General features: G+C 47.1%; 1 protein-coding gene across 5 annotated transcripts in view; it reads left to right on the forward strand.

The window, feature by feature from the left end:
- The window catches only part of cabin1 (calcineurin binding protein 1), a 513,604-nt gene extending 499,069 nt beyond the window's left edge, over positions 1 to 14,535 (forward strand). For all 5 annotated transcript variants that reach the window (XM_088000226.1, XM_088000222.1, XM_088000224.1 and 2 more), the window contains 2 exons: positions 3,369 to 3,586; positions 8,163 to 14,535. In XM_088000226.1, the coding sequence (XP_087856352.1) occupies positions 3,369 to 3,586; positions 8,163 to 8,309 (365 nt within the window). In that variant the 3' untranslated portion in view covers positions 8,310 to 14,535. The remainder of the gene's footprint in view (positions 1 to 3,368; positions 3,587 to 8,162) is intronic.
- The last annotated feature ends 7,983 nt before the right edge of the window (positions 14,536 to 22,518 follow it).

Genomic DNA, 22,518 nt, shown 5'->3' on the forward strand with positions numbered 1-22,518 from the left:
CTGTGTCCCATTCCCTGTGATATCCGGGTGGGTGCTGAAACCCATTCCCTGTGATATCCGGGCGGGTGCTGAATCCCATTCCCTGTGATATCCGGGCGGGTGCTGAGTCCCATTCCCTGTGATATCCGGGCGGGTGCTGTGTCCCGTTCTCTGTGATATCCGGGCGGGTGCTGTGTCCCGTTCCCTGTGATATCCGGGCGGGTGCTGTGTCCCGTTCCCTGTGATATCCGGGTGGGTGCTGAAACCCATTCCCTGTGATATCCGGGCGGGTGCTGAATCCCAATCCCTGTGATATCTGGGCGGGTGCTGTGTCCCGTTCCCTGTGATATCCGGGCAGGTGCTGAGTCCCGTTCCCTGTGATATCCGGGTGGGTGCTGAATCCCGTTCCCTGTGATATCCGGGCGGTTGCTGAGTCCCATTCCCTGTGATATCCGGGCGGGGTCTGAATCCCATTCCCTGTGATATCCGGGCGGGGTCTGAATCCCATTCCCTGTGATATCCGGGCGGGTGCTGAGTCCCATTCCCTGTGATATCCGGGCGGGAGCTGAATCCCATTCCCTGTGATATCCGGGCGGGTGCTGAGTCCCGTTCCCTGTGATATCCGGGCGGGTGCTGAATCCCGTTCCCTGTGATATCCGGGCGGGTGCTGAGTCCCGTTCCCTGTGATATCCGGGCGGGTGCTGTGTCCCGTTCCCTGTGATATCCGGCGGGTGCTGTGTCCCGTTCCCTGTGATATCCGGGCGGGTGCAAATCCCCTTCCCTGTGATATCCGGGCGGGTGCTGAATCCCATTCCCTGTGATATCCGGGCGGGTGCTGAGTCCCATTCCCTGTGATATCCGGGCGGGTGCTGAGTCCCGTTCCCTGTGATATCCGGGCGGGTGCTGAATCCCATTCCCTGTGATATCCGGGCGGGTGCTGAATCCCATTCCCTGTGATATCCGGGCGGGTGCTGAATCCCGTTCCCTGTGATATCTGGGCGGGTGCTGTGTGCCGTTCCCTGTGATATCCGGGCGGGTGCTGAGTCCCGTTCCCTGTGAAATCCGGTTGGGTGCTGTGTGCTGTTCCCTGTGATATCCGGGCGGGTGCTGTGTGCTGTTCCCTGTGATATCCGGGCGGGTGCTGTGTGCCGTTCCCTGTGATATCCGGGCGGGTGCTGTGTGCTGTTCCCTGTGATATCCGGGCGGGTGCTGTGTGCCGTTCCCTGTGATATCCGGGCGGGTGCTGAGTCCCATTCCCTGTGATATCCGGGTGGGTGCTGAGTCCCGTTCCCTGTGATATCCGGGTGGGTGCTGAGTCCCGTTCCCTGTGATATCCGGGCGGGTGCTGAGTCCCGTTCCCTGTGATATCCGGGCGGGTGCTGAGTCCCGTTCCCTGTGATATCCGGGCGGGTGCTGAATCCCCTTCCCTGTGATATCCGGGTGGGTGCTGAATCCCATTCCCTGTGATATCCGGGCGGGTGCTGAGTCCCGTTCCCTGTGATATCCGGGCGGGTGCTGAGTCCCGTTCCCTGTGATATCCGGTTGGGTGCTGTGTGCCGTTCCCTGTGATATCCGGGCGGGTGCTCTGTGCCATTCCCTGTGATATCCGGGTGGGTGCTGAATCCCGTTCCCTGTGATATCCGAGCGGGTGCTGTGTCCCGTTCCCTGTGATATCCGGGCGGGTGCTGAATCCCGTTCCCTGTGATATCCGGGCGGGTGCTGAATCCCGTTCCCTGTGATATCCGGGTGGGTGCTGTGTCCCGTTCCCTGTGATATCCGGGTGGGTGCTGTGTCCCGTTCCCTGTGAAATCCGGGCGGGTGCTGAATCCCGTTCCCTGTGATATCCGGGCGGGTGCTGAGTCCCGTTCCCTGTGATATCCGGGTGGGTGCTGAGTCCCGTTCCCTGTGATATCCGCGTGGGTGCTGTGTCCCGTTCCCTGTGATATCCGGGCGGGTGCTGTGTCCCGTTCCCTGTGATATCCGGGCGGGTGCTGAATCCCGTTCCCTGTGATATCCGGGTGGGTGCTGAGTCCCGTTCCCTGTGATATCCGGGTGGGTGCTGAGTCCCGTTCCCTGTGATATCCGGGTGGGTGCTGTGTCCCGTTCCCTGTGTTAGTCACACAGTCACATTTTGTGGTTCCCGTGATAATACAGGAGTCTATATACTCTGTGGTTATACACATGAACATGGATTGACATTCCCTACAACCTGTACAGATAACTGGTATTTTCTCTGATGTGATCTTCCACTGCTAATCCCGACACTGTACATTCGTTAGTAACACCTTTTAACGTACACAGGGACAGGATTGTCAGTAACAGACACGGAAACTCGTGTTGCTTATTAATGTTGGTTGCCTGTATTGTGCACTTATTTTGAGTTGTGTGAAATGGTGGCTTGGCCAGCCATAATTGCCCAGAATGCTGTTGGTCTGGAGTCCCATGTAGGCCAGTCCAGGTGCCGACGGCAGATTTACTTCTCTAAGGGCCATCAGTGATTTTTAGTTTTAATCTTCTTTTTCTGATCACTTCTTTGGAGATGTTATTACACACGTCAGGAAAAGGTGGAGTTTGAACCGGGTCTCCCAGTTTAGGAGTAGGGATTCTACCACCACACCACAAGTGCCCTTGGTCATCAGTGAGCCAGATCGATTTTGACCAGAATCAACTGATCAGCATGACATATTTATTGAGTTTAGGTTTCTCCATCTGCCAAAATGGGAAATGAACATTGACTTGGGGGCTCTGGATTTCTAGCCCAGTGATATTGCCCCTACATTACCCGCCCCTTGCTGTTATCCAGGGCTACTATTCTCTATAATGTTCTTGTTAGGTCACAATTCTCCATTTCACTCCCTAATAACAATTGAGGGTCAACTTACAGCAGGTGAACTGCAGCGGTTCAAGAAGGCAGCTCACCACCACTTTCTAAAGAGCAGTTAGGGACAGGGAATACATACTGGACCAGCCAATGACGTCCATGTCCCACAAGTGAATAAAAGAAAATCTATGCAGGCACATGATTCTGTATACTATCCACAGATTCACTAATTTTCATAATGTGCCCTGAGTTGCTATCTAGTATAGTCTGAACATTTCAATAGAAGTAAAATTAGTTTCAATTAAATGACAAAGACTGTTGGGATATAAATCAGTCGTTAGACATGATAGGAGTGAAGGTGAAAAAATAGAAAGGATGTTGCTAAACATTAAAGATCTGTGTGGACATTTGAACTGATTTTTAAACTGCTGTGTAATTTATTTTGGTTCATAGAATGCAGCGTTGATCAGTTTGGGCTGGGATTTGAACCTGGTTTATTTTGTCGATTGCTGTACTGTGTGAAGGCTGTAATTCCTGCGACTGAATTGATTGTGTTGTTTCTCTGCAGCTTCCAGTTCTATTAGTGAACCCTCCACCACCTCAGTTTCCCAGAGTTGCAAAGCTGACAGCAGTCGAATCAAATCGCGAGTTCCTCCAAACATGCCAAAGCTTTTTATCCCATCATCTGTGGCAAAGTTTCCACCGGAGATAACCGTCACACCGCCGACCCCAACCCTCCTGTCACCAAAAGGTAGTGTGTCTGAGGAAACCAAGCAAAAACTGAAGGTAAGAAATGGTCTGTGACTATTTCCTCATTCCTTGTGTAGTGAGCTATACCTGTTTTTTTTTATTCATGTGTGGCCATCGCTGCCTGACAATTTATTGATTGTCCCTAGCTGCCCATGAACTGGGAACATTTCAGAAGGTAGTTGAGAGTCAATCACATTGCTGTGGGGCTGCAGTCACATGTAGGCCTGACCAGGTAAGGATGGCAGATTCCCTTCCTTGGAGGACATCTGTGAACCAGATGGGTTTTCTCAACAATCAGCAGTGATTTCGTGGTCATCAGTTGATTGTTAATCCAGGTTTTTTTTCCTTTATAATTGAATTCAAATTCCACCATCTGCCATGATGGGATATGAAATCTTGTCCCCAGCTGAGTTTCTGGTTTAATGGTCTAATGATAATACCGCACTGTCTCCCTTTGTGTGCATGTGTGTGTTTGGCGAAACATTATCAGCTCCTCAAAAATCTCCTTACCAGCAACACTCAAGTATGTGTTTCAAATATGGTGCCCACTGTCTGGAAAGGTTAAAGGAAAATTTAATGTACAGTAGCGCCTCGACTTACGAACTCAATCCGTTCCGGGACCCGGTTCCCGAACCGAAAAGTTTGTGAACTGAATCAGTTTTTCCCATAGTTCGGATAGCGGAAGAATGCTTGGACACACATGGGATTTTTGCGTTTGTACCTTCGTTCGTACCTTGAATTTCGTACGTACGTTGAAGCAAAATTTTACGTACAATCCTGTTCGTAAACTGATTTGTTCGTGAACGGGGTCGTTCGTATGTCGCTACTGTATATGTTTAATACATGCATGGACTGCTCTTCCCCTTTAACAGTTCCCAGACTTGCAGTTCCCTTGCACCTACTGCTGTTAGAAGTTCTAGTGGAGCTGTTTGCTGGCGATCTTCATAACAAGGAAGCTTCAGGACAGAATAGACCAGGGAAAAGCTGTTTTCATAGGTGGAAGGATTGAGAATGAGAGAGTACAGAATTAAGGCAGTTGGTAAAAGTGACAACCAACTCTTGGTGACACAGAGAAACATTGTTACATAGCGAGTGGTTAGTGTCAGGAATGCAGTGCTCAAGATGTGATGAAATCAGATTTGATCAAAAGTTTGAAGAAGAATTGGATTATTATCTGAAAAGGTGGAATGTGCCAGGTTACGCTGAGGAAGCAGGGGAATAGACAAAGTTACTCATTCAGAGAGCTAGTACAGACATAGTGGGTCAAATCTTTTAATGAGAAATGTGAATTGAACATGTTACGTTCCACAGATTTCACTTTGCCAGTAACTACAAAATAAAATTTACATTTAAAATTTGAAGCTTGTAGAAGCATTTTAAAACTCAGTCATTTGGTTTGAGGCTGGGACACGACTGATATGCGCTCAGAAAACCAGAAGAGCTGCTTGAAGGACTGTCAGTGGGAGATGTCCGAAGCGAGATTCTACAGACATAGTGTCGACATTTCCCCACCAACCTAAAGGCTGGTACTGCGAAATCTACAGCCTCTGGGTATCCAGAAGCAGACTGGGTAAGAAAAATAGAGCTATCACCATCCCAACAAGGAAGTATTTTAAGAAGCTTACGAGTCGTAGAGTCATAGAGATGTACAGCATGGAAATAGACGCTTCGGTCCAACCCGTCCATGCCGACCAGATATCCCAACCCAATCTAGTCCCACCTGTCAGCACCCAGCCCATATCCCTCCAAACCCTTCCTATTCATATACCCATCCAGATGCCTCTTAAATGTTGCAATTGTACCAGCCTCCACCACATCCTCTGGCAGCTCATTCCATACACGTACCACCCTCTGCGTGAAAACGTTGCCCCTTTAGGTCTCTTTTATATCTTTCCCCTCTCACCCTAAACCTATGCCCTCTAGTTTTGGACTCCCTCACCCCAGAGAAAAGACCTTGTCTATTTGCCCTATCCATGCCCCTCATAGTTTTATAAACCTTGATAAGGTCACTCCTCAGCCTCCGACGCTCCAGGGAAAACAGCCCCAGCCTATTTAACCTCTCTCTGTAGCTCAAACCCTCCAACCCTGGCAACATCCTTTGAAGTAAAAAAGGAAATTAGGAACACAAAAGGGAAGGTACAAAAAATATAACAGTCGGTTCTGCTATAACACGCATTTCTTCAGCAGGCGACTGAGCAATTTAGGCCATTATTTTGTAGCATGCGAGCTTTGCAAACCTGCATTGGCTATGACATGGTTCCAGTCGCATTAGTTTAAATGATGCTGCTATTACTCAATTTTCTTATAATGCGGGATCACATGGGAACAGAACTACCTCATTACATCAGAATAGTTTGTTAAAACATAAAATCAAGGAAGATCCAAAGATGTTCTCTCAGAATGTTGAAAGCAAGAGGAGATGAAGGAAAGGATTGGACCTATCAGAGATGTACATGGTCACTGTCTGTAGAGAAACGCGCCGGGGAGAGGTTGGTTTAGAATGAGTATTTTGTTTCTGTCTTCACAAAGGAATGGGATGATGTAGAGGAGGAGTATGAACTAATAGGTAAATTAACATAATGAGAAAGGAAGTGTTGGTGCAGCTGACCCAGCTTGTAGGTGGATAAATCTGGACTGGGCCAGATAAATCGTATCCCAGTCTGTTAAAAGAAGCCAATGAAGAAACAGGGATTGTTTGGAAGATCATTTTTCAATCCTCAGTAGATCAAGGCGAGAAACCAGAGGATTGGAGATAGGTGAACTTTGTACCTTGGACAGATTACCAGAATTAAGACGATGATACTTAGAAAGGTGTAGATTAATCAGGGATAGTCAGCATGATTTGATAACAGAAGATTGTGATTTCCTAACTTAACTCATTCATTAGTTTATTTGAAGTTTGAGGAAGGAACAAGGAGGATTGATGAGGTTTGTGCAGTGGATGTTGTCTGTATGGATTTTTAGTCCGGTATTGACAAGGCCCCACATGGTAGACTGGTCGGAAACATAAAGGCCATGGGATACAGTGAATTGTAGTGAGCTGGGTCCAAAATGGGTTTAGTGACAGGAAACAATGGGTGATAGTGGAGGGGCGCTCACCTGAATGGAAACCAAAGGTGTTCCACCGGGCTCAACGTTTACGGCATATTTTAATGATTTAGAATTGAATGTAGGATCATGATTGGGAAATTTGTAAACGGTATTTGATAGTGAAGAGGAGGATGGCTGATGATTGCAGGATGATATCAATAGTTTGGTTGTCTGAATTTCATTTGTCACTTTTCAACCCAATCTGGAGAAGTGTGGGGTTATTTCTTTAGGGAGGACAAGCAAAGCAAGAGGAACACGCAATAACCAGGAGGTATTGGAGGATGGGGAGGGGGATGGAGAAGTTGAGAGATCTTAGAGTGCATGTCCACGGGTCCCTGCTGGGACAGGTAGAGAAACTGTTCATTAAGGCATATGGGATGTTTCCCTTGGTTGGATCATAAGGATAAACAGTTCCTGTACTATAAGACACTGTAGCTGGGGTTTCCTGTGTGGTTCTGGTCACCACAATACAGGAATAAGGCGTTTGCTCCCTAGTGTGTACAGAGGAGATTTGTAAGAATGTTGCTCAGGCTTGAAACTTGCAACTATGATGAAACATTGGACTGGTGAGGGGTGTTCCCTTACTGAGGATGAGGGGTGACTGAATAGAGGTATGCAAAATATCAAGGGGTTTGGAAACTGTTAACAGGGGAGACCAGTTTACCCCAACAGAGAGGTCAGTGAGGAGGGATGCACATGTTTAAAGTGATTGGTAGAAGGATTAGAGGGAAGGGGCATGAGAATTGTTTTCATACAGTGGATGGTGGGTATCTGAAATTCACTGCCCAGTTCAGTGAGAAACCTGAACTCATTAGGGTGGAACCTGAATCTCTGGCTGGAGCCTGCAGGGCTACAAAACAGGTGCTGGACTGTGGGATGAAGATATGTGGCTTGTTCATTCAGCCATTGCAGACATAATGGCCAAATGGCCTCTTTCTGCACTGTATCTTGGGTGATTTCTATCTTAATCATATTGGGACAGTTAAGTGTTTGCTGTAGTTTAAATGTAATATGAACTTGTGAGGTCCAGTTGTTAATGGTCATTGAGACCCGCAGTAGTTATCACTAATTGGGGCTAAAATGGCATCTTTAAGCGTGTATTTATTGGGTTGTGAAGAGAAGTTTTGTTTGTGTGAAAGATGGTATTTACACAAAAGTCGTGTCTGTAGTACAGTGGGGTTTTGGCATGATTGATAGCTAACAGTTGACATTAGATGCATCCCATCTTTAAATATTTGCAATTAATGTAATCAATATTTTAAGATCTCTGTGGTTTATTTGTGGGCATCTGTTGGGTCAAGTATAATGTGTTCCTCACAGATTGCCCTCCTGTTAGTTAGTGGAGTCAGGCTTCTTGTAACTGCATAGAAATCCTTACCATTCTCTTTGCTTCATCAAAGGCGTGCCTTGCAGCCGCAGTGCTGGCCACTGAGACTCCGGTTTTGATATTCTAATTTTGTTTGCTCTGTCTTCGTAGTGGTAGCACTCTGAGCTAATGGCTGCATTTCCTGTTTGCTTTCAGACTGCCATCCTATCTGCACAGTCTGCTGCCAACGTGAAGAAAGAGACTCTCTGCCAGCCAGCCTTGGAAATCCTGGAGACGTCAAGCCAGGAGTCGTCACTGGAGAGTGACACCGATGATGAGGAAGACGATTACATGGACATCTGACACAATGTGAAGTCCCCCAAGTCACAGCAGTCGGCAGCCAACCACTGCACTCCTGCAAAGACACTTCGGGAAGACTGCTTTCTCTGAGACCATGGAAGTGCACAGTACTTTATACAGAGCAGCCCAGAATAAGGTGCAGTGATCCCTTACCAGCATTGGCCTTTGTAAATATTGGATGCATCCCAGCAGCCAAGGCAGACAAGCCGAGCTGCATCACTGGGCTCCTTGCTGATTTGTGCTGACCAGGGAGAGATGACTCTGACCTTGTTCAAACACAAGCTGATTGATTTTACAGGCGCAGGTTTCATTTTGGACATACCTCTCGCAAAGTTGTCGCCAGCTTCCTCGCAGTTCAGTGTCTGGGTGGGAGGGTTCGGTCAGTGAAGGCCCATTGCACTCACTGTGGAGATACCAGCATAATGCTGGAAACATGAACTCAAAGCAGCAAGTGCTGGGAATTGGTTCACTTCTGAGAGGAGAGTTTTTGAGGGAGAGAGTCTTTGAACACCAGGAAGACTCCAAGACCTGCTAGCTATTTCCAATCCTTTTCCTGGTCCTTCATTGTGTCTATATTTTCACTAATTGTTGTGAAGCCCTCCTTAGATAGAACTCCGGGTTATGATGAGCACAGAAAGGATTGGCACTTGCTTACCGTGAACCTTCAGGCTCTGTACAGTCGAGTTAGATTGCTTTAAGAAAAACAGCCAGTTATCCTGCTCTCCTGCAGAGTGGCTGATGTCAGGCATCGCATCAATCTGAATTGGTTTGTAACAGATCTCGCCCTTTCATGCTGAATCTTCACATTTTTTTTCCAGTCATTAGTTTCGTTGAGAAATGTTGGTTTCTGTAGCTGGAGGTTGGTTGTGAATGTAGAGAGGGGCACACATACAGCCTGTTGGTCAGTTGTGCTGTCAATTCCTGGTTTCTCTATCAAAGCAAAAAATTACCAGAACACAGAGCAGGATATTGGAACGTGCTCAGGATTGAGAAGGTTGGGATTTCTGAGATGATTATCAGATTTCATAGGAGATGTAGAAACCTCCCCTGGTTTAAAAACCTCTCGCCATTGGTCCATTCCCAGACATTGACTAGAAAGCTTCTCAGTTTAAGAGCAAAGTTTACACACTAACTTTGTGACCTAGTGTCTCCCTGCCACCAGCATTGAGAGCATCAGACAACCGTTCTGCATGAGCCCTTGCAGGTAGATGAACAGTAGGCTCATAATGATGTCTACATGTAACCAATCACAAGCTTGGTACAGTAATAGTGACCAGCAGTTATCAAGACTGATATGTAACTTTAGTATTCAGGACTGGTAACATTCCTGTGTCAATCAGGAAATTATTACCTGCTAATGATTAATGTGTGCAGCAGTGACAGTAATAATGCCCATTAACATGGAACTGCCCTACCTTCACTCCAGTCTAACACTCACTCCGAGCTAACTCTCGTGTTAGTTTGACTTCCTCCTGCACTCCACAGCAGACTGATACTTAATGTTCTGGGCATGTGAGAGGGCATTAGTCCATCTGGGACCTTGGGGAAGCAGTAGGGCCCACAGCTTATCTCTTCAACCACCTGAGATTTGAGGCTTGAAGGCTGAATGAGAATGATTGTAGAAGGGGACGAGATCGAATTCAAATCAGGCATGGGAAGATTAGTGAGAGTGGAAAGGAAAATTCGGCAATAAAACGTGTAAAAAATGAATATTTTCAAAGCTCTTTAAGAAATTGCTACGCACAGAATCAAGACTCTTTCCCATTTCTGGACTGCAAAAGTGAATTGGCATTATCACCTTCTCAAAAACATACTGACCCTGTTAATGAAGAGCCTTTTTTTATATTTGTACATGAACCTAACCATAATGTGCATGCCTAGCCAGTTTATAATAATGTGCGACTTACCGGCAAGATCTACTTAGCATGAAGCTAAACGACTGAGTGACATTAAATCAACAACGCATTCTGGAGATTCACAACTCGCATCATATTTCTCGAGACCCTCAACATTGGTCAATTTAATAAAAATATACGTGTTAACACAGTTGCCTTTCCTGAAAAGGCATGCCCCACAGTTTAATCTACGTTTGTATTTCTGAAGAGAGCTGGAGCTGTGTTGTGTCTAATGAGAACAGTTACTTTGAACATACCCCTGGATCATTGTAAGTGACACGTGGGGTTATAGTATGGGTTTAAGAGCACAGCGCTGAACATATTTTCCCTTTAGTCCTGAACATGCTCAGTGATAGTGTGTCCAACCTCTCACATTGAGCAGCAGCCATTAGTTATCAAGCGATGAGAGCTTGATTCAAAATTGTTTATTATTTGTGCATCAGGATCTGAGAGTCTTGTAGAGTCAAAAGAATTCTGCCAAATGTGCTACCCCAGAATCTATTGTCTCACCCGTTTATAATGATTAAACTGACTTTGAGATCAAAACCATTTCATTTTCCCATCCTTTTCTATTGTGAATCAACTACAGCATTTGTGGTATGAATGTCTTCCTAAATTTCCGCTCAGTGATCCTGCTCCCACCCAGACCCCGCGGAGGATGGAAAGGATTGGTTGGCAGCTCTAATAATCAGAATCCAGGCAGTGTGTTGGTGCACTGAGCCAGCAACACTCAGTCTCAGTCTGGGAGCTCTCAGGCAGCGACAGAGCATTTCTGGTTGGGAGATGGGGGACCGTGTTTGTCTACAGCACAAAAGACTGCGTCTGTATAGCACCTAATAGGCTACACATGAATCAATCAGTAGACATGGTCTCTCACTAAACCACATAGGAATTGTTACCAAAGAGCAAGATTTTGAGAAGCCTGTTAAAGAAGGCAGAGAGAAGCCCAAGGAGGAATCTCCCAAGTTTAAGATTTAGGCAGCTACGGCACAGAAGCCACTGTTGGAGCAATGAAAATCAGGGTTGTTCAAACGCTGGACTTGACACACTACAGAGAGCTCGGCAGTGATAGAATGGCTAATAAAAACCTGAGACATTTATGATTGATAGCATGGTGACAGAGCAATAGGCTGCTGCTTCGGAAGACCCTAGCTTGAGCCAGCAATCTTGGTAACAGAGGCTGCACTCATTCCACCAAACAAGCTGATAAAAACAGCTCCTGTCAAGTGCTGTTGAAATGCCATTGCGTTTAACAACATCAAAGCCTAGACACACACACTTCACCACTTCACAGCTTCAGTTATGTGGGGCCCTGTCTGTGCACATACTGAGGAATTGCTTGTTGCTGTACCCATTATTCAGTGCAGAAACTCAGCCAGGCCTGCGTGAGCCTCCCATGTGGAGAGGCATCAAGTGACAGCAAGTTCAGACAGTGCTGGATTTGTGTAGGGTAGATCTCAGGCTGTGGGAGCAGCTTGACCTCCATTAGTTGCAGCGGGCTGAAAGGCCTCTCTGTTTTTATGTCTCTATTTATGACCAGTTTCTCTTATTGCACCACCTCAGAATGCCTGGTGATTTCAGGCAGCAAGGTAATAATGGAGTTGAATCCTTCACTAGTTCAGTAGTTTGATTGCTAGGGTGATAGGGCCTGTTCTGAGGAGAGACTGAACACTCTGTCTCAATAAGTTGAAATGTTTGGAAATCTTAGAGTCTTGACAGGGTAGGTGTTGGGAATCAGGTTAATGAGAAATTGGCGGAATTGCACATTTATGAATATACAAATTAGGAGCGACATGTAATCCTTTGACCCTCCTCTGCCATTCAATAAGGTCATGTGTAATCAGGTTGTGACAACAACTCCACATTCTCACCTTTCATCTTGAGCCTCTTGTTAGTCATGAGTCTGTCTATCGCTGCCTTAAATATATTTAATAATATTGCCTGGAACATGCTCTGAGGAAGAGAGCTGTGAAAAAAATTCTCATCATCCCTGTCTTAAATTGACAATCTCTCTTTATTTTTAAAACTGTGTCCTGTAGTTCTAGACTTTCCAATAAAGGGAAGCATCTTTTAATTATCCACCCTTCCAAACTGCAATAGATACAAGTCCAACCTTCAAGGAGACCCAGACTGTACACAGTACTCCATATGTGGTATCACCAACGTCCTGTCGCAAAACATTCCTACTTATGTCGGAGCAAATTATTGCAAATGCTGGAATCTGTACTGAAAACAAACCCTGCTGGAAATCAGTGGTTCAGACAGCATCCGTGGAGAGGGAGCAAGCTGTCTTCTCGAGTCTGGGTGACTCCCTGCTTATATATCGCAGCCCCCTTTCCAAGAAATAGGTCCATTCCACTTGCCTGGCCGATCACTTGCAGCCCTTAGTGTTCAGTGGATCAGGCCACCCTGATCCCTCCATACTTCCAGGCTATGCAATCGCCTTCTGTTTCACTGAGACGCTGTTTTTCTGTTCTTCCTTAAAAGGATGGGTGTTTTGATTTGTTTGTAGGAGGTCACCCGTGATCTTTATTGAGTTGCGGTGCCTGAGGGACAGTACTGCCTTCATTGTTCCTATTTCTGTTTGTGTTATCTGATTAGCTGCAGCATACCCCACCACTTCAGCCTCATCGTCACCACATACCCTCCTGTTCTGATTTATTTCCCCCTGCTCTTCTTGTGTGAGTCACTCACAGGACCTGGCGAGATTTTCCCGCTCAGTTGCTGTTGTCTCCAGCCTTATCTGCGCTCTTCTGTGCTGGCAGATGCTCTGCTCTGAAGGTGAGGACTGTTGGAGGTTTAGTTCTCGAACAGCAGACTGTAGTTGCGAGGGCCAGGCCTAGCTAGCCCTCACCTTTCTTGTAACGTTTCCTAGTTTCTCACTGATGGGGCGGCACAGTGGCTCAGTGTTAGCACTGCTGCCTCTCAGTATCAGGGACCTGGGTTCGATTCCAGCCTCGGGCAACTATCTGTGAGGTGTTTGGACATTTCTCCCTGTGTCTGCGTGGGTTTCCTCTGGATGCTCTGGTTTCCTCCCACAATCACAGGGGTGTAAGTTAGGTGTATTGGCCATAGGAAATTGCCTGTAGTGTCCAGGGATGTGTAGGCTGGGTGGGTTAGCCAAGGGAAATGCAGGGTTATGGGAATAGGGTAGGCTGTTGGGTCAGGGTGGGATGTGCATTGGAGGGTCGGAGTGGACTCGATGGGCTGAATGACATGCTTCCACACTGTAGGGATTCTGATTCGATAACACCAGTAAGAACAGAAAAGATCCAAATTTCATTCAGGGACAAAGAGGACAACATTAGCCTCATGAGAAACTCCAAAACAGTACTCAAGAATGTTTACTCCGGAGTAAGCACGTTGCTGTGGGACTGGAGTCAGGTGTAGGTCAGATATTCATCCTTAAAGGGTGCAGTGAACTGGATGAGTTTTTTTTTGTGCCAGTATTGGTTTTGAGTTACAGAACTAAATTGTGATTCCTCCAGTTTGCTGCAGTGGGATTTGAACGTGCTGCCAGAGCATTGACCTGAGTCTCAGTGACATTACCACCACCTCCCTTTCAATGTTCTGGTGCAAACTGCTCCTTCCAACTGAACCAACTAATTATCCATGTTCTCATTGCTATTTGTAGGAGCTTGCTGTGTACAAGTTGGCTGCTGCAGTTCCCTACATTAGAAGATATTACATTTCACAAACGTTTAACTGATTCAAGTGCATTGGGGTGTTCTGAGGTCATGAAAGGTGCTATGTAAATGCAAGTTTGTTCCTTTCCTTTGTTGGTACGATTGGGGTACGGGAGAGGAGGGTTTAGCTGTTGGATAGCTTGCAAAATAATCCGAAAGTTTGGAGCCATTTGGTACAAGGTCTGAAGAGAAGTGTTTGTAACATGAATATCTTGGAGATATGTAAAATATCTGCTTGTGATTCCAAGCTACTGGATCCAGTTAGTATGGAATGTCTTTTTATATTGTATTTTTTCTAAGGGCTTCTGCATATCGAGTGATCACTTGTACATTTTTACAAGAAGTGTTCTTAAAACCATGTTATCGCTTAGCTGCAAAAAAAAACACCCATTGAAGTGTTGGGCCTTTACTATTGAATGTTCTGTCACAGGAATGATCTCTGCTTTTCTTTTATATGCAATGTTTTAACCGTAAAGTTACTCAGATTTAAACCCTTGTACATAAAAAGAACATTTTGTTTTGGAAAAGCAGGAAATCTGTTACAGTATTCGCATGTGAAATAATACCAGCTGAAGGCAGCTAGTAATAAAACCCAAACGTTCTAACCCCCCCCCCTGCAGTCAGTCTGGCCGTAGGAAGGGCCAGCCGCAGACTCTGTGTCCTTTTTTTGCTTCGTGTTCACTGATGCATTTCAGTCAAAAAGTATGGCACCAGGAAAGCACAGCCGCTCCAGCAGCATCCAAGGAGCAGAGAGTTGATATTTCAAGCATAAGCTCTTCAGCAGCACTATGTACCTTAGCCAAATGCTTCAATTCCTACCCCAGCTACAACTGAGATGTGCTGCCCCAGTCTTAAGCATCACTGACCCTCTGAAGGGCATCACCCCCCACCCCTCTCCCTGTAGCCCAGCATTCCCACAGCTCACCCGCCTATAATTTAGATGGCCAATCCACCTTAACCTGTGCACATTTGGACTGTGGGAGGAAGCTGGGGCACTTGGAGGAAACCCACGCAGACAGGGGGAGAATGGACAAACTTGTACACTCCCCCTGCGGGTGGAATTGAACCTGGGTCCTTGGTGCTGTGAACCAGTGGTATGAACCTATAATTAGCCTCCAAGGTGCGGTCCCTGAATGTTTGGGTTTTTTATGTTTAACATTGCAAGCGTTACACTGAGGCACTGCAGCCTGCCTTCAGGATGTTTATCTTGATGTTTATAATGCCTCCTCCTCACTAATGGAGACACGACTCGAACTCACTCTCCCCAGGTTACAGTGTGAATGGAATTCCCCCTCAACCTCCCTCCATAAGCAAGGAGCCTCCTCAGTAAATCACATCTTCATGTTGGAGGCTGTCCCTTGACCATTTAGGAAAGGCTCGTTGTCTAGACATTGGTTCGAGCGCCCTCTTCACTGGTCTCGTCACACTCTCCAACCGTTTGGTAACTGAGGCAAAACACTCAGCACAGCAGCAGCTCAGAACTGAGGACAACTCCAAACAAGTGTGGTCAATTCTCTTCCTGTGAGGAATTGCAACATTTAAAAAGCATCTGGATGGAGATATGAACAGGAAGGGATATGGGCCAAATGCTGGCAAATGGGACTAGATTAGGTTGGGATATCTGGTCAGCCATGGACCAGTTGAACCGAAGCGAATGTTTCTGTGCTGTATAACTCGATGATTCGAAAACTGAAAATGCTGCAGATCAGAGTGGGTCAGGCAGCATTCATGGAGAGAGCAAGCTAACGTTTTGAGTCCAGGTAACTTCTTCAGAGCTAGTGTGGAGGGGACAGCATTTAGTTGGGAGGTAGAAACACACAGGGTGGTGTGCTGGAGGAGAAAGGGTGTTGATAGTTCAGAATAACAGACCAATGGTGTGTGTAGCTGCCAAATTGGAAAGCTCAGGATGGGGGGAGGGGAGAGAGGTCATGGTGACAGAGGATGCAACAAGTAAAGCTAAAAGGGAGGGAATCGGAGTGAGTTCCCAGTCTGAAGCTGTTGAATTCAATATTAAGGCCAGAAACAGCAGTTGCTGGAAAAGCTCAGCAACTCCGACAGCACCTGTGAAGGCAAATCAGAGTTGATGTTTCGGGTGCGGTGACCCTCCAAACTGTTCCAGGACTGAGCAGGAAAGGGCTGAGCTGAGCTGAGCTTGGTGATTTAAAGAGACAGGTACTGCAAAACATGCAAGGACTAAAGGCTGAGATTGTGGTCAGGAGACAGGTAAGAGCATCAGGGATTGGAGGGGGGTGATACCTCCTCCAATCCTCTGTGTTAGAGCTGATGAAATGTGAGCTCACATTGGATAGGGTGGGTCATGGGGGAACAGACTGAGGAAACGGTACACCAGCGATCAAACAAACAGCACATAGCATGTTGGAAGTCCTCAAAGCAATCTCTGTTACTGAGGAGAATGAGGGAAATTATTGGGAAGACTTTGACAACATCTTGTCATTGCTCCTGAACAATGGGGTGTACTGCGAATGTTGCACCTCAAGGAAAGCCAGGAATATACGAACCAGGCAGCTAAACCTTGTGAGGTATTAATCTGAGACTAAATGCATTGTTAGTTGAGGAAAGGGTACATGAATAAAACTTACCAACAATCAAGGCAAATCAATTGAATTCTTTCATGAAATAACAAATGAAGTTCTGCTGTTCATGGATTTGGAAAAGTCATTTGAAACAGTGCCACATCAAACATTGATGCAGACACATACAAAGACCACAGACCCTGACAACATGCCAGTAATAGTACTGAAGACTTGTTCTCCACAATTTGCCGCTCCCCTCACCAAGCTGTTCTAGTCCAATTGCAACACTGATATCTACCTGACAATGTGTGAATTTTATGTACAGGTATGTCCTGTACATATAGTCCGGACAAATCCAGCCCAGTCGATTACTGCCCCATCAGTCTCATGTCAATCATCAGTGAAGTGATGGAAGGTGTCACCAACAGGGCTATCAAGCAGCAATAACCTGCTCAGTGACACCCAGTTTGGGCCCCCTCAGGGTCACTCAGCTCCTGACCTCATTGCAGCCTTGGATCAAACATGGACAAAAGATAGAATTCCAGACGGGAGGGGAGAGTGACAGGCTCTTGACATCAAGGCTGCATTCGACCGAGTGTGGTATCGAGGTGCCCTCACAAAATGGGCGGCACGTTGGCACAGTGGTTAGCACTGCTGCCTCACAGCGCCAGAGACCCGGGCGCTATCTGTGTGGAGTTTGCACATTCTCCCCATATCTGCGTGGGTTTTCTCCAGGTGCTCCGGTTTCCTCCCTTTGTCCAAAGATGTGCAGGTTAGGTGAATTGGCCACGCTAAATTGCCCATAGTATTAGGTGAAGGGGCAAGTATAGGGGAATGGGTCTGGGTGGGTTGCGCTTCGGCGGGTCGGTGTGGACTTGTTGGGCCGAAGGGCCTGTTTCCATGCTGTTTCAATCTAATCTAAAACTGGAATCAATGGGTATCAGGGGGCCAACTCTCCACTTGCTGGAGTGATACTTGGCACATGTGAAGATAGTTGTGGTTGTTGGACGTCAGTTATCTCAGCTCCAGGACATCTCTGCAGAAATTCCTCAGTGTAGTGCCCTAGGCCCATCTTCAGCTGCTTCATCAATGACCTTCCTTCTGTCATAAGGTCAGAAATGGAGATGTTTGCTGATGATTATACAATGTTCAGCACATTTCGGGACACCTCAGATACTGAAGCAGTCTATGTTCAAATGCAGCAAGACCTGGAGAATATCCAGATTTGGACTAACAAGTAACATTCATGCCACACAAATGCCAGACAATGACTATCACTGACAAGACAGAATCTAACTATCGCCCCTTCGACATTCAAGGGAGTTACCATCACTGAATCCCCCATTATCAACATCCTGAGGTTACAATTGACCAGAAACTGAACTGGACTAGCCACATAAACACAGTAGATACAAGAGCAAATCAGAGACTAGGAATACTGCAGCGTGTAACTCCCCTCCTGACTCCCCAAAGCCTGTCCACCATCTACAAGGCCCAAGTCAAGAACGTGACAGAATACTCTCCACTTGCCTGGATGGGTGCAGCTGCAATAACACTAAAGAAACTCGACACCATCCAGGACAAAGCTGCCACATTAGCACCACATGGACAAGCATCCGCTCCTTCCACCACCAATGCTCAGTAGCAGCAGTGTGTACTGTCTACAAGATACACTGCAGCAATTCACCAATGATTCTCAGACAGCACCTTCCAAACCCATGACCATTCCGTCTAGAAGGACAAGGGCAGCAGATATATGGGAACACCACCACCCTCAAGTTCCCCTCAAAGCCACTCACCATCCTGACTTGCAAATAAATCGCTGTTCCTTCACTGTTGCCGGGTCAACTTCCAGGGCAGGAAGATGAATGTGAGGAATCTCAGATCACCCGTGATCCTATTCATAGCAGAGCAGGCTACAGGGACAAAGTGTTCCTATTTCTTATGGTCTTAATATAGATGTATACATCCGTACGGATATATGCATTCACACACTCACAGATACCTTGCAGATACACATATGGACACAGACAGGATATGGACACACAACAACATGGAACAGAAATGCAATGTTAATGTACAAAGCAGGAGGTAGTGAAATGACTGAAGTGATATCAATGTAAATCAATACATAACAAATCAAACTGAAACCATTCAGATACAGAGGGGATCTGAGGAGCTGGGGTAATGTTGGATGAAAGTAATATGGAAAATGGGAAGTTTCAGGAAATATGTAATGACACAATCAGTCCACCAGATAGAGCCATAGAGTTGTGAACTATGAACACAGGCCCTTTAGTCTGGCTGGTCCATGCCGACCAGATATCCCAACCCAATCTAGTCCCACCTGCCAGTGCCCGGCCCATATCCCTCCAAACCCTTCCTATTTATATACCCATCCAAATGCCTCTTAAATGTAGCAATTGTACCAGCCTCCACCACTTCCTCTGGCAGCTCATTCCATACACATACCACCCTCTGCGTGAAAAAGTTGCCCCTTAGGTCCCTTTTATATCTTTCCCCTCTCACCCTAAACCTATGCCCTCTAGTTCTGGACTCCCCGACCCTGATGAAAAAGAACTTGTTTATTCACCCTATCCATGCCCTTCATGATTTTTGGGAAAACAAATCTTAGCAGGACTTATACACTTAATGGTAAAGTCCTAGGGAGTGTTGCTGAACAAAGAGACCTTGGAGTGCAGGTTCATAGCTCCTTGAAAGTGGAGTCGCAGGTAGATAGGATAGTGAAGGCGGCGTTTGGTATGCTTTCCTTTATTGGTCAGAGTATTGAGTACAGGAGTTGGGAGGTCATGCTGCGGCTGTACAGGACATTGGTTAGGCCACTGTTGGAATACTGCTTTCTCCAATCTAACCATCATCCCCTGACATTCACTGGTATTGCCGTCATTGAATCCCCCACCATCAACATCCTGGGGGTTACCATTGACCAGAAACTCAACTGGACTTAACCATATAAACACAGTGACTACATTTTGCAAAACAGGAACGAGTGTGCTAATCATGGTCGGTAAATCCATGGTTCAGGCACACACGTGGAGATTCTGACAGAGAGGAAAGGCTGCTCTGTCTAAGAAGCAAGAATGACCAGAAGTGCAATGTCCTCAGGTTTCACCGTAGCTGCAGTTTTAGCATTGTCCAGTAGGTGCTGCTGCTGAGCAGTGTTCCTGGCCCTGTCAATTCCATTCAGCTTTTGAAACTTTGAAGACATTTGTTTTAACTTTATCTTCTAAATCTGCCTCAACTTTCCTCAGAGCAGCCTAATTCGGGTCATCGTGTGCAGTGGATCACCCTGCCTCAGTTTCCAACAAACCTTTCGAGGTGAGACCCAATCTCAGATCTCCAACTGAAATAAATAAATCCTTTAAATGTTACAGAATCATCTCGAGCTTCTGTGGAGACAATTCAAACAGGTTCACCTCCTCCTTCGAGCTAACAATCTCAACATCGACCACAGCTCCTCACTGTTGAGTGACTGACCTGGCAAACCGACAAATCCAAAACAATGTCCCAGTTACTGGAAAATGGAGTCAGGAAGCGGGAAGTGACTGAGGGATCAGGGCTTCAAGAGGTTTGTTTCATTCACTTGTGAGTGTGGGTGTTGCTGACTGGACCTGCTGTGATAGCTCGTCCCCAGTTGCCTCCTGGAGAAGGTGGGGGTGAGCTGCATTCTGGAGCCACTACAGTCCACTTGCTGTGGGTTGACCCACAATGCCCTTAGGGAGGGAATTCCAGGATCCTGACCTACACTACATTGTCAGTGTCAGTGTTAGAGTGTCAGTGTGTCAGCATGACAGAGTGTCAGTGCCAGTGTTGTGTAGTGTCAGTGTGACAGTGTCAATATTGTGTAGTGTCAGTGTGACAGGGAGTCAGTGTTACAAAGTGTCAGTGTTACAGGGTGTCAGCGTGACAGAGTGTCAGTGTTACAGGGTGTCAGTGTGACAGGGTGTCAATGTCAGTGTGACAGAGTGTCAGTGTTACAGAGTGTCAGTCTGACAGTGTGTCAGTGTCAATGTTCCAGAGTGTCAGTGTTACAGAGTGCCAGTGTGACAGAGTGTCAGTGTTACAGGGTGTCAGTGTGACAGAGTGTCAGTGTGACAAGGTGTCAATGTCAGTGTTACATAGTGTCAGTGTGACAGGGTGTCACTGTTGTGTAGTGTCAGTGTGACAGGGTGTCAGTGTTCCAGAGTGTCAGTGTGACAGAGTGTCAGTGTGACAGGGTGTCAGTGGTCCAGAGTGTCAGTGTGACAGGGTGTCAGTGTGACAGAGTGTCAGTGTGACAGGGTGTCAGTGTGACAGAGTGTCAGGTTCTGGATCAGTGGTGCTAGAAGAGCACAGCAGTTCAGGCAGCATCCGAGGAGCAGTAAAATCGACGTTTCGGGCAAAAGCCCTTCATCAGGAATAGAGGCAGAGAGCCTGGAGCATGGAGAGATAAGCGAGAGGAGGGTGGGGGTGGGGAGAAAGTAGCATAGAGTACAATAGGTGAGTGGGGGAGGGGATGAAGGTGATAGGTCAGGGAGGAGAGGGTGGAGTGGATAGGTGGAAAAGGAGATAGGCAGGTAGGACAAGTCCGGACAAGTCATGGGGACAGTGCTGAGCTGGAAGTTTGGAACTAGGGTGAGGTAGGTGAAGGGGAAATGAGGAAACTGTTGAAGTCCACATTGATGCCCTGGGGTTGAAGTTCCGAGGTGGAAGATGAGGCATTCTTCCTCCAGGGGTCTGGTGGTGAGGGAGCGGCGGTGAAGGAGGCCCAGGACCTCCATATCCTCGGCAGAGTGGGAGGGGGAGTTGAACTGTTGGGCCACAGGGCGGTGTGGTTGATTGGTGCGGGTGACCCAGAGATGTTCCCTAAAGCGATCTGCTAGGAGGCGCCCAGTCTCCCCAATGTAGAGGAGACCGCATCGGGAGCAACGGATACAATAAATGATATTGGTGGATGTGCAAGTAAAACTTTGATGGATGTGGAAGGCTCCTTTAGGGCCTTGGATAGAGGTGAGGAAGGAGGTGTGCGCTCAGGTTTTACAGTTCCTGCAGTGACAGGGGAAGGTGCCAGGATGGGAGGGTGGGTCGTAGGGGGGTGTAGACCTGACCAGGTAGTCACGGAGGGAACGGTCTTTGCGGAAGGCGGAAAGGGGTGGGGAGGGAAATATATCCCTGGTGGTGGGGTCTGTTTGGAGGTGGCGGAAATGTCGGCGGATGATTTGGTTTATGCGACGGTTGCGGGGGTGGAAGGTGAGCACCAGGGGCGTTCTGTCTTTGTTATGGTTGGAGGGGTGGGGTCTGAGGGCGGAGGTGCGGGATGTGGACGAGATGCGTTGGAGGGCATCTTTAACCACGTGGGAAGGGAAATTGCGGTCTCTAAAGAAGGAGGCCATCTGGTGTGTTCTGTGGTGGAACTGGTCCTCCTGGGAGCAGATACGGCGGAGGCGGAGGAATTGGGAATACGGGATGGCATTTTTGCAAGAGGTAGGGTGGGAAGAGGTGTAATCCAGGTAGCTGTGGGAGTCGGTGGATTTGTAAAAAATGTCAGTGTCAAGTCAGTCATCATTAATGGAGATGGAGAGGTCCAGGAAGGGGAGGGAGGTGTCAGAGATGGTCCAGGTAAATTTAAGGTTACAGAGTGTCAGTGTTACAGAGTGTTAGGGTGACAGAATGTCAGTGTCAGTGTTTTGTAGTGTCAGTGTGACAGGGTGTCAGCGTGACAGAGTGTCAGTGTGACAGTGTTGTGTAGTGTCTGTGTGACAGGGTGTCAGTATGACTGAGTGTCAGTGTGACAGGGTGTTAGTGTGACAGGGTTTCAGTATGACAGAGTGTCAGCGTGACAGTGTGTCAGTGTGACAGGATATTAGTGTTACAGAGTGTGAGTGTGACAGGGTATCAGTGTTGTGTAGTGTCAGTGTGACAGGGTGTCAGTGTCAGTGTGACAGACTGTCAGTGTGACAGTGTTGTGTAGTGTCAGTGTGACAGTGTGTCAGTGACAGTTACAGAGTGTCAACGTCAATGTTCCAGAGTGTTAGTTTGACAGGGTGTCAGTGTCGGTGTTACAGAGTGTCAGTGTCACAGAGTGTCAGTGTTGTGG

The sequence above is a fragment of the Chiloscyllium plagiosum genome, unplaced genomic scaffold (assembly GCF_037043375.1).
Source record: "Chiloscyllium plagiosum isolate Xiang-an unplaced genomic scaffold, Cpla_swu_hap1 HiC_scaffold_24, whole genome shotgun sequence".
Classification (NCBI taxonomy): Eukaryota; Metazoa; Chordata; class Chondrichthyes; order Orectolobiformes; family Hemiscylliidae; genus Chiloscyllium; species Chiloscyllium plagiosum.